Genomic DNA, 13228 nt, shown 5'->3' with positions numbered 1-13228 from the left:
TCAAAATATAATGGCTTAGACTTTGGTAATATTTTTTATAGAGCTGCATATTTCAAATACTAGCAAAATACTGGAAAGGCTACAATAAAGCTTGAAAGTTGCCAATAGTAAAGGTATTTGCATGATGCATTGAATTTTGAAAAGCCCAAAATAAGAATCTTGAAAAGTACAAAATAAGAGTAAGGTACATTACAGCATTATGAAAATTTCAAGGGAACATCCACTCACATCGTAACACTTGTCTTTAAGTATAGGAATTTTTTAAATTAAGAAAATTCTATAGAAACTAAAAAACCTCAATGCTAAAAACTCCAAGCATTATTTTTGAATTTAGAGAAGTCATCTGTACTTAATTATGGAGTTAAGAATATGCTTATTATACTGCTTTAAAATTTTAGGCAATAAAAAGTTCATGACACAGTTAAAACATTAATTTTGAGAAACTGGACAGAAAACAGACCTCATTTTCAACAGCTATTATTGATAGGGCAACGCAATCCCTAGAGCAGATATTTCCAGAATTCTTTCCAAAGCTATCTCAGAATATAAAAATGTAGTTTTATTGTTTTTGAGAGAATTTTGTTACTTAATCTGTGGAAATATGTAAATGTAAATTGAAGCATTCATTTAAAGCATCACAGATCCACCAGTGCGTGCTGGGACTGCAGCACACCTTGGAGATCCTAATTGAGATAAGGATAAGCAAGTTGAAATGCCAGGTCTTTGCAAAGTCACAGACGTGAAGCTGCGGTTGGCTAGTAGCAGGTCTCCAAACCCCTTAGTAGATAGGCTGTCCCCTACCTCTCACCTCGCAAACCATGCTGTTGTCTTACTTATTTCATGTCTCTGCAATCTTTGTTAAGCAAGCCTTTAAAAATGTGAATACATTGACTTAATGATGTGCTAAGTATTTAAATTCCAACATTAAAATACTTTTCTCATAAACCTAGCATCTGTAATCATTAATAATGCAAATCACTGCACTGGTAATTGGGGGCTCCCCATGCCGCCATATTTTCCTGAATAAGGATGGTTCAACCTTCCAGGACAGGAAATAGTAATGACTAAAGAGAGTCACTTAAGTAATTTAGAAGTCTGAATTTGGCTCTTCGGTAATCTTGGACACTCTGTAGTTCAGTGCTGGACAGAGCTCTGTGAGTTTAACAGCATCAAGGGAAAGAAGAGCCCACAGTCCACGAAGAGATCTGGTGTTGGAGCCTGGAAATGAGGTTATACAGGTCTCATCTGAGCCAAATTCTAAGGACAATGGGGTTTAACTCATGTTTCCCAGAAATTTCCATACCCTCATTTAGGAACGTTGCCCATTTTAGGCTATATGCTTTATGTATATACAGAAAGTATTCTTATATATTTAGTCTTCTAATAATAACTATGAAATGACTTCTCACAAATAAGAAAAATAGGTCAATCAGTTGTATGGATTTCAGTTAGAGTTTCACATGGTAGAAAGGCGAGTAAAGTCTCTGTTTATAAAAAAAACGAAGGGTTGAGGGGAATGTGGAAAGAATGGAACCCAGGGCTATTTTCCAAATGCAGATCACTGATCACTGGATGATATAAAGAAGGCACAACTGAGGCAATCGTAAAGTCAGTAAACAACATTTTACTGAAACATTTCATAACACAGAAAATCTGTCTGAAGTGTAAAGTTACTGTCTTACACAAGGAGGACAGACCCATTTTCAAAGACTAATATGAATACAATAAATATGGAGTTTACATACTAATTTATACACAGAAACTCTACCCCATAGCCATAAAATTTATATTCAACAGTGGAACATATAATTTAATCATTTGATTTATTTGACAGGTTTTCCTTACTAAACACAAATAACTACCTGGTTTTCATATACATATATAATATATTTTTATGTATATAGATATTCAACAATCTGTACAGTTTCTAAACATAAAGCTCCTAAAAGGCACAATTGTCTATACAACATGTACAAAAATGGCTGGAGCTGACACAAAACAACAATTATTGGTCAAAAGTTCATGATTGCACAAAGATTAGTCATGAGTTTATGTCAGAAAAATGTGCTTTAAGGAAAGGAGGGTTTTCAAAGAAACCTTTAAGTGTTATATAAAAAAAAAAAGCAAATAAAAAATAAAATCCATCAGGTTGCTATCACAAGCCTGTCCTCGTCATCATCGCTGCTCACGTCGCTGAAGTGCACAGTGGGCTGCCTCTGCGGCAGTGCTGTGGGCCTGGGCACCTGTCTGTCTGGAGAGAGAGTCTGCTGGCCTGAGGGCTTTGTAAAAACTTCAGAATGTGCCTTCAGCAGAGGTTGTGACGTGGACGCTGGTTGGCCCTGTACGGAAGTGAGTTCAGGCTTGGGCTTCACGTGATTTGCCGAGGCAGCCTTCTCTGTGTCCATTTTACTCAGGCCATCAAGCCTTGCATGGTCACCTGCAGGGGCAGGTGGATTCAGAACTTTTTTTGCATTTTCCCGCTGGACTGTAGGTGACCCCTGAGGAGACTCGGTCCTGCTGACCTGGTTTGCGCTGGCTACAGAAGTCTGCTTGGGTTGTGTCTCGCATGCTTTGCTTTGGGAAGCTGGCATTTCTGGAGCTCCCTGTGCATCAACGGCTACTTGACTGACTGAGGGGATTAAGGTGGGCAATGCTATGTTCAAGATCTGGAGACCTGGAATGTGTGCCTGAGGGGCGGGGCTGCTTTGTGACGAAGGGTTTGCAGTCAGAACCTGCAGTCCGACAGCATTCAGAGCCAGTCCTGGTGGATGGACTTGTGGGGCCATATTTGTATTGGCTAGGCCTACAATATTGACGGTTTCCATGCTTAACGAGGGGAGTGACTGCAAGCCTGGGGTACTTAGGTTCTGAAGGCCTGGCACGCGGATTTGGCCGATAGGAATACATGGCACAACACTGCTTAATTCAGCCACTCCAGTGGGGTTTGTAGTGCCAGACGCTTCTGTGACCGTATTCCCAGGAGTACCCAAAGTTCTGTGAACGACACTGACAGCAGGGATCGTGAGCTGCACTGGTCCAGCCTGAAGGGGCACAAACGTGGAGTATGTGAGGCCAGCAGGTACCACATGGATCCCCCCAACTGGAACCATATTATAAGGTGTCCTCGATTGCTGCTGGGAATGCAAAGGAAGGTGGCTAAACAAATGAGTGTGGGGAGAAGGCAAGCCTGGAGTCGCCTGTAGAGTTATTTGCTGCTTCTGTTCTTGAGGGTCAGGATGTGGTGAGGCCACAGAAGGCATCCCCGCTGCTGTCTGGGGGCTGTGCTCGGCTGCAGCAGGAGGAAGTCTTACAGATGATGGGCTCTAAATGACAAGAGAGGGCAATCCTTTTATGACAGGTCTTTTGTAATCACTGAGATATAAGGCTAGTGCTAAATCTATTTCTTCACAATGAGATAAAAGTAAGTATATTTGCATTGATAAAAATGATGTTTGCTGCAATGAAATTATTTTTCGATTTTTAAAAATAAGCTTCCAATTAAAAAATTATTACATCTTTAATTTCGTTTCTGGTAGAAATAATGGCAATACATCTTGTATAGTCTTTTGCATGTCTGAAGCAAATTTCCTGGATTTTGTCATATTGTACACAGAGAATAACTCTGAGAAGTGGACACAGCTATATTCTTAAGCTGCTATTTTTGTTATTATTTCTGTTTCTGGCACTACCAGCTCCACCTTATTTTAGAGATTAAGAGTTACTGAGAAATTGAGATTCAAGTTGGCTATGTCAACTCAATGGGGAAAAATGAACTAAAGAATTATTTGTGAAGAGATGTTACTATGAAAAAGTTCTCTGGTTGTTTGTCTATCATTTGCAAGTTTATGAAATGTCTACTGAAAACCAGATTTCCAGGCACTGGTAAGTGTCTGAGAGGTTTTGGGATAGAGACGCTTACAGCACAATCTGCCACAATTAGGAATAAATCCTATTGCAATATTCGATACATACTAGAGGTAAGAGAACTGTCAATGAGGGAAGAATGCATTCCTCCCAGAATTAATCATTTGTCACAAAACAGCCAGAGGTAGAGCAGGGACTCACTCACAGCACATGGAGCGTGACTTTTCAGAGGCCTGTGCCTGCCTTGAGCTAGTTCTTGGGCAGAAAGCTCTCCCAAGCTACTGTAGCAATGTGATCATTCAAGCAAAGTGAACTTCTTGATGTGTTTTCAGGTCACATTAACTTTGCCATAGAAACTGGTAGCTGTCTTGCCAATGGGGGCAAAGTGCAAAATGTTTGGATAAGTCAGTGAAAATCCATCATCACATCAGCACCAGTGGAGAAACTGCTCAGAAGGGGCCAGCAGATAAATCAGTTGCGGGACTTGTGTTCGCCACTGTCACTTTTTTTTTTTTAATTTCAAAAATTTTTCAAAAAGCAAATAAAAATAAATGGATATATTTTTCAAGAACCATTTGGTTCTTTCATAGATTTACAATAAAATATCTGAACTGCTTAAGATACTCAACAAGACTCCAAAGGGCAAAAATACCCTCTACCCTTAAATACAAGAAAAAAATAAAGCTATACAAACTGATTTGGCCTAAAAAAATCACGTAGGTGCATTATTTTCTTAAGCCATTAAGTTCTCCATATTTAATAGGTTAAAACGAAAAAAGAAATAAAAGAACAACAGCCAATCATTTACCTGTGTTATAGCAACAGCTTTTCCTGCCATAGAACTTCTCAGAATTTCTTCTGACTCAGGGTAGTCCACAGACATCTGATGACACGGGGACCTGGAAGTGTCTACAGACGGAATTGTGTCGTTTTCATCTCTCGCGGCACGCTGCCTGGCCTTCCCCGGAGAGAGTGTCTTCCTATTGTAGTCAGACTGTGCTGTGCTCAGGACAGTCATTTTGGTGAGCAGCGCCCTGGGCAGAACGTCCATTGGGTCCGTGTGTACCCCAGAAAAGCAATCGGTGATCCTGACATCCTCGTCAGTACTCACAGGGTCCTGAAGGCTACTTCTAGATGGAAGGTGCTGTGGGCTAGCTGTGACTGAGGGTGCGGCTGACAGGACTGATTCGGCCTGGCTGTCCTCATCATCGTCTTCATTTTCATTGTCATCCTCATCTGGGCCATCAGATTCTTCAAGATCATATCCAGATCGCTCATAACTGAATCTCTGTTTTTCATCTAATAAAAACAACCAAGAGGTATGTGATGGAATGCTTTCCAAGTGCACAAGTGCTATTTGAAAAATTTTTTATACGTTTGGCAACTCTGCGAGGATTATAAAAGACAAGGACCCTGCCCACAACGAGCCTCCGCCCTGGCTGAGAAGGCCCTGGGGAAGAATAAGACAGTTGGCCATCAGGATTCAGAGGAGGGCAGCTCTGCGGGAGGGGCCGGGTCAGGGACGAGGAATGGGAAATGACTCTCAGAAGGGGAATGAGGCAGGCGGAGGGTAATCAAGAAACAAGGAAATGAAGGCCTCTAAGATTGCACTTGAAAATCTTTAAAACACAACTGAACTACATATAAAATTAATAAAGAGTTCAACGCAACTCTTTTCCTGAGCTTTTTCCCTATTTTGTATCTTCCTTTTATTGAACAAATTAAATCAAACACAAAAAACTGATGGCTGTTGGTATCTGTGAGCAACATACATTTTCTTTAGATTTGAATAGTATTATAGATGAGGAAAGAAAAGGACTTTTATCTGAGGAATGTGGGCCCTTTCAAATTACTAGGCCCGAAAGAGGCATTAAGATGAGACAGCAATCACATCCTACTCCACACTTTACTGAAGCTGCTTCCCATTGCCACAGGTAGCTGTGAATTAACCTAGTAATGTGGCACCGGACACTATATCCCACATTCTATAGCTTAACCGTGGACAGGCAGTCACTAATCACTGTTACTTCTGTATATCCATGAGAATTCCTGACAGAACTGTCTAACAGTCTACTCGGTAACACCGGCCCCCTCCCCTGCCTCCTGTTTTTTTGTTTTTGTTTTTTTCTTTTTGCCTTTAAAAATCTGCCTGTAACAAAGGCCAAGCAAGCAGTTTGGGTGAGTCATCTGGGCAGCTGTCCTTATTCTGGCTCAAGTCCACTCTTTCAACCACACTTTGTGCTTTAGCTTCTTCTTTTGGTTGACACAGGCATGTTTCAATGGTCCTCCGTGTCGTCATATTCACCTAATGTGTAAGCCTTCTTATTTACTCAGAGAGATGCTACAATTTCCCGTCAATTTCTTCTGTGATATGATTCAACCCATTCCTCATAGAAAGGGGGATATTATCTAAAAGTCGTTAGTGTCAGCCTCTTAACATCATGTGAAACTGAGTTTAACAAGGAATCTTCAAGATGATCCAGGAAATAGTTTCAAAAATCTCATAAGCTCATGTGGAACTTTTAAACTCTTCACATTTTCAAAATCTTGCAAATTAGAGGCTCTTTCCCACTGAAAGCTTAATAAAATTTAGTTATGGGGGAGGAATGTCACTGAGATATAATAAAGTTGACATTAGACAATGTACAGTTTAGCTGTGATACATTCTGCACTTACAGGTATTTTTTTGAAAAGAGACAAACATGTAAACAGAGCAACAAGCAATAGGCTGCCTTTCCCAAATGGCCTAGATATTCATTTTTTACTACTTTTTCTTTGTATATGACAAAAATGAGTTCTTAGAGAAAAGCCTTAGAAGACCCATAGAAAAGATTGGAGGGTTATTATTTCTAGGGGATGAAAAGAACTTGACATTTTACATGATTTATCACAAACGTGTGCTACTTTTATAATTAAAAAACTCAAAGATGAAACATGCATTTAGGTTCTGTTAGCATGTGATTTCATAAGCCTTTTGCTTTTAGGGTTCTACTATTATGCTGTAAAATAAGTAATGAAATAAAATAATACCAAAGTATTGAATGGCTCTAGGGGCCTGTGCTGGAGACAGAATGTGTGACTTCTGGGTAAATACCCAGAATCCTGCGCCTCAGCTACTTCTCTACCTTGCCTATTTTAAAATTTTTTTATAGGTTTGGCAACTCTGCGAGGATTATAAAAGACAAGGGCCCTGCCCACAACGAGCCTCCGCCCTGGCTGAGGAGAAGGCCCTGGGGAAGAATAAGACAGTTGGCCATCAGGATTGTTTGGCATTGTAAAATTCGAGTCATCCTCAATTTGACTTGAATTTGCCACATCAGTAGCAAATTAGGTATTTTTTTTTTTGGAGACGCATCTTCTTTAAAGAAGTAAAATTTGTAGAAAGACTAAAGAGAACTGAATGACTGGGAGAATAAGTTACTGGAGAGAAAGGATGATTTCATTCAAGGCTGCTCTTGCTGTAAAGTCTAACAAGGATGGGACCTGTTTACGTTAAACACACACACAAGCGTGCATGTGCACGCACGCACACACACACACACACGTACAGCCTAACTTTAAACTTAACTTTTTCCAAACCCATCAATAAGCCGAGGTCCCAGATAATCAACAGCCCAAAATCTAAGGAGACACAAGCTTGTGTCACCGAGGGCAGACACAACAGAACCCCAGTCAGGGGAGTCCCGCTCAAGTATCTGGTTAGAGTCAAGAGTGGGCTGCCAAGATTGTGTGAAACCTCTGAGGGTTACATTCTCACACAGGATCTATGCCATGACCATCACCCAGGTGCTCACAGGAAGGTGGGGTAAGAAGTGTCCACTGTGTTCCAGATATGGGGGAGAGAAGCAGTAACCCTAGAGGAGTGGCAAGGAACTACACCTAGATCCATCTCCCCTGTCTCCACCAGGAAAACAAAAGACCTATCCTGTGAGGAGAAGGGTGGCACGCACTGTTGTCCTTAGGACACTGCTGAAAACTCACTGCAGTGTGGAAAGGGAACAGGAAAAACATATATATACAACCTGTCTCCTTGGGGAGGGACAGGATTACACAGAAACTCCCACAACACTTGGGGGAGAGGGAGGAGAACTGAGAAGGACACAGCCCAGAAACCTAAGAAAATGGTGCAGGTACGAGACTGTAATTCAATCAGAACAGAGACAGCACCCCATCCTCCTCCTTGCCCCACAATGTCAAGCTAAGGAGCTTAGCATTACAGGTAACAAAACAGTGCTTGGAGAGAAACAGAACAAGAATGTGCAGACAGACCCTTTCTGAGGCACAGTGCAAAAGGAAGACCTAAAACTAGAACTGAACAGGTGACGTTCTTGTGATCCAACCCCCAGCCAAAACACAAGGTATCTCTACAGGAACATGAAGCCTTTGCTGCAGTGAGGATAGCTGTAGTGCCAACAAATCTCTCAAACCTAAGCAAACTCCTAACTAGATAAACTCTAACTCCCACACTAAAGGCCTCTAGGAAGGAGAGGCATGCACATTTCTAGGATACAAACTATTTCCATGGGTCTCTACTGTCTTACACAAGATGTACAGCTTTCTACACAAAATTACAAGGCACACAAGAAGGCAAGAAAAAAAACATACTTCAGAGAGACAAAGCAATAATCAGAACCACAGTCAGATATGACACCTATGTTAGAAATGACTGAGAATTTAAAATAACTATGGTTAATATTTTAAGGCTCTAAAGGGAAAGGTAGACAATAACAGATGGGACTTTCAGCTGAGTGCTGACAACTATTAAAAAGAATCCAATGAAAATGGTGCAAATAAAAAATACGGTAACAATATCAAGAAAACTGTTAAATCCAGAATTCTATGCCCATTGAAAATAATTTTCAAAGATGAAAGACAAATACAGACTTTCTTAGAAAAACAAAAACTGAGGGGATTCATTGCCAGCTGCTTGACCTAGTGGACAATAAATGTTAAACGGAAGTTCCTCAGGCAGAAGGAACATAACATCAGATGGAGGCCCGGATCTACACAAACAAACAAAGAGCAGTGAAAATAGAATAAATGGGGACACAATTTTTTTTCTTATTTTTTAATTGCTCTAAAAGATACCTGAATGTGTAAAACAATGTACTGTGCATTCACAGTAAATGTAAACGTAAAAAGGTATGGCCACAATAGCATAAAGCACGGAAAGAAGGAGCTGTGTATATACTGCAGTAAAGGCTATAGGCTCCATGTAAAGCAATGTAATATTATCTGAAGGTAGATAAATACCATTTTTTAAAAGTATAAATAATAAGTCAGTAGAGGAAATAGAACAGAATCATAAAAAACACTCGATTAATACTAGAGAAGGCATCAAAAGAAAACTGAAACCCAAAAATGAAACAAACAGAAAACGACTGCCAATATGGTACATTTTAATCCAATTACACAAATAATAACAGTAAAAGGGGTGGTCTAACACATAAATTAAAAGACAGAAATGACTAGGACTGAATAAAATGCAAGTCCCATGTATATACTGTATATAAGAAATGCATTTTAAATATTGATATAAAGACATAAGTAGGCTGAAAATAAAAGTTTGGAGAAAGATATACCATAAATCAATAACTAAAATACAGCTGCAGAAACTATACTAATATCAGACAAAGTGGACTTCAGAGCAAAGAATATTATGAAGGATAAACAGGAGCATTACATAATGATATAGGTCATCCCATGAACATAACAATCCTAAGTGTGTACGCAATAGAGCTTCGAAATAAATGAGTGGAAACTGAAAAAAATAAATCCATAATCAGAGCTGAAGACTTCAATAATCCACTCTCGGTAATTAATGGAACACATAAATAGAAAATCAGGAAGAACATAAAAGACCCGCAAAACACTATCAAGACCTAATAGACATTTATAGAAATGTTCCATTCAACAGCAGAACATACTTTTTATACAAGGGTATGTGGAACATTCACCAGTACGTACCATATTCTGAGCTACAAAATAAACCTCAACTATTTAAAATCAGTAGAAACCATACAGAGTGTGTTTTTACATGAAAACAGAATTAAACCAGAAATCAATTAATTGGAGGATATCTGAAAAACCATCAAATTACTGCAGAATTAAAGAACACATGCATGATACTGGTACAAGAACAGACACATAGATCAACGGAACAGAATAGAGAACTCAGAAATAAGACTGCACACCAGCAACCATCTGATCTTCAACAAACAAAAAGAAGTGATGGGGGGAAAGAGTCCCTATTTAATAAATGATGCTGGGAAAACTGGCTAGCCATACGCAGAAAACTGAAACTGGACCCCTTCTTTACAATATATATAAAAATTAACTCAAGATGGATTAAAGACTTAAATGTAAAATGAAAAACCATGAAAACCCTAGAAGAAAATCTAGGCAATATCATTCAGGATATAGTCACGGGCAAAGATTTTATGACGAAAACACCAAAAGGAAAAATTGACAAATGGGGTCTAATTAAACTGCAGAGCTTCTGCACAACAAAAGGAACTATCATCAGAGTGAACACACAACCTACAGAATGGGAGAAAATTTTCACAATCTATCCATCTGACAAAGGTCTAATGTCCACAGTCTACAAGGAACTTAAACAAATTTATAAGAAAAAAAGTAACCCGATTAAAAAGCAGGCAAAGGACATGAATAGGCACTTCTCAAAAGAACACATACATGCAGCCAACAACATGAAGAAAAGCTCAACATCACTGATCATTAGAGAAATGCAAATCAAAACCACAATGAGATACCATCTCAGGCCAGTCAGAATGGCTATTACTAAGAAGTTAAAAAATAACAGATGCTGGAGAGGTTGCAGAGAAAAAGGAATGCTTTGACACTGCCGGTGGGAATGTAAATTAGCTCAACCATTGTGGAAGACAGGGTGGTGATTCCTCAAAGACCTAGACCTCTGCAGAAATACCATCTGACCCAGCAATCGCATTACTGGGTATATACCCAAAGGAACAGAAATCATTTTATTATAAAGATAACATGCATGCATATGTTCATTCGTAATAGCAAAGACATGGAATCAACCTGAATGCCCATCAATGATAGACTGGATAAAGAAAACGTGGTGCATGTACACCATGGAATACTCTGCAGCCATAAAAAAGAATGAGATCATGTCCTTTGCAGGGACATGGATGGATTTGGAAGCCATAATCCTCAGCAAACTAATGCAGGAAGAGAAAACCAAATACCGCATGTTTTCACTTATAAGTGGGAGCTGAACGATGAAAACACGAGGACACATTGGGGGGAACAATACTCACTGGGGCCTGTCTGTTGGGTGGTGATGGGGGTGTGGGGGAAGAACATCAGGAAGAAATGCTGGGCTTAATACCTAGATGATGAGATGGTTTGTGCAGCAAACCACCATGGCACACGTTTACCTGTGTAACAAACCTGCACATCCTGCACATGTACCCCTGAACTTAGAAGTTGAAGAAAAAAAAGAACACATCTCTAAATATTCATTGGGTTAATGAGGAAGTCTCAAAACATGTCAAATATTTTCAACTGGATGAAAATTAAAACACAACATTCAAATTTTGTGGGATGTAACTAATGCAGTGGTCAGTGGGAAATTTATCGTATTCAACACTTTCATTAGAAAAGAAGGTTCTCGGATAAATCTAAATTTTCAGTTTAAGAAATCAGAAAAAGAAGATCAAACTAAACTCAAAGCAAGGAGAGGGAAGAAAATAATAAAAATACGAACAGAAATGATGACATTGAAAAAAGAAAAATAGAGAAAGGCAAGAAAACCAAAAGCTGGGTTCTTAGAAAAATTCTCTGGTAACACTAGCCAAGAAAGAGAGAGAGAAGATACAAATTACCAACATTAGAAAAGAAAGGTGGGATAAACACACAATTTTAAAAAAATTTATTATACTTTAAGTTCAGGGATACATGTGGCAAATGTGCAGGTTTGTTACATAGGTATACATGTGCCATGGAGGTTTGCTGCACCCATCAACCCGTCTTCTAGGTTTCAAGCCCCGTATGCATTAGGTATTTGTCCTAACGCTCTCCCTCCCCTTGTCCCCCACCCCCGACAGACCCTGGTGTGTGATGTTCCCCTCCTTGTGTCCATGTGATGAACGTACAATTCTATGCATTTGTCAAAAACCACGTACTATACACCATAAAGTAAATTTTATTGTAAGTAAATAAAAACAGAATCAACTAGGATGTGGGGTGAACCTAAGAGGAATGCAAGCTGAGACAGACGGCTCTGACTGCAGCTGCATGGATGGCACAGCCACGCTAAGGGCATGGAAAGTAAGGTCCTGTCCTAGATAACCTTGGCAAAGAGGGTTTTGACTGGAGACTGTGAAGGCTAGAGACAAGAATCGCACACGCTGCACGTAATTTTTAATCTGTTTCTTACAGGAGTAAAGGTAAGGATTTCTGAAACTAGTTTATTTATATACTAGAACCGAGCAAATATGTAAACATACTGTAGGTGCGAACCAGGTTTCTCACTGTGGGTGAAGAGGAGAAGGAAATGGAGAAGACTAGAATAAATTCAGTGGTGCTGGACTGGAAGTTATCAGTATGGATTCATATCTTCACTTGTATATATGGAATACACATGTACACTGCAACCTCCGCCTCCCAGGTTCAACTGATTCTCTTGCCTCAGCCTCCCGAGTAGCTGGGATCACAGGCACCCGCCACCATGCCCAGCTAATTTTTGCACTTTTAGTAGAGACGGGGTTTCACCATGTTGGTCAGGCGGGTCTTGAACACCTGACCTCAAGTGATCTACCTGCTTTGGCCTCCCAAAGCGCTGGGATTACAGGCGTGAGCCACTGCACCTGGCCTGCTCTAGGGTCTTTTACTCTACTGATACCGCTATTCTCTCACATAAGCTTGCACAACGAGCACCTCCCTATTAGCCCCATAGTCAAATCAAGACTTCTCACTAGTACCTTCTGTCTTCCTATTGTTTAATAGGACACTATCAATTCTTGAAATCAATTTCAACACTTCTACTGGTTAACTTGGAAGCACAGGAAATTTCACCCCAATTCACTCTAACCTAGATACACATTTTAAATTCTTAGAACCTAAAAGTGCTCTTATCTTGTATCTATTTTTTTTTTTTTTTTTGCATTTCTTACTCTATTGTACATATGATGACTAAATGGCTCTATTCCGGTTGCAGCCATCTATAGCCTGGATCCTAAGTTAGCATCATTCTGTACAAACCAATACTATTTGATCATAATTCAAACAAGGACTAATTAAGGAGTTGACTTTTTCTCAGAGCATGATTTAAAAGATGAAAAATGCAGTTAATTACTTTCAAAGTGGTGAGCCCACAGCT

The 13228-nt window shown here is 39.7% G+C and overlaps 1 protein-coding gene across 6 annotated transcripts in view; it reads right to left on the bottom strand.

Annotated features, from left to right (window-relative positions):
• The window catches only part of HIVEP1 (HIVEP zinc finger 1), a 194772-nt gene that overhangs the window by 40524 nt on the left and 141020 nt on the right, over window positions 1-13228 (bottom strand). For 5 of the 6 annotated variants that reach the window (XM_034961444.2, XM_034961442.4, XM_034961445.3 and 2 more), the window contains 2 exons: window positions 4673-5163; window positions 1605-3323 (listed from right to left, as the gene is read on the bottom strand). The exons of the other annotated variant lie outside the window; for it this stretch is intronic. In XM_034961444.2, coding sequence (XP_034817335.2) covers window positions 2145-3323; window positions 4673-5163 — 1670 coding nt within the window. In that variant the 3' untranslated portion in view covers window positions 1605-2144. Of the gene's footprint in view, window positions 1-1604; window positions 3324-4672; window positions 5164-13228 lie in introns of those variants that run through there. 6 annotated transcript variants of the gene reach the window in all.

The sequence above is a fragment of the Pan paniscus genome, chromosome 5 (genome assembly GCF_029289425.2).
Source record: "Pan paniscus chromosome 5, NHGRI_mPanPan1-v2.0_pri, whole genome shotgun sequence".
NCBI lineage: Eukaryota > Metazoa > Chordata > Mammalia > Primates > Hominidae > Pan > Pan paniscus.
The sequence above is the reverse complement of the archived record's forward strand: the minus strand, read 5'-3'. Positions and strand labels throughout refer to the sequence as shown.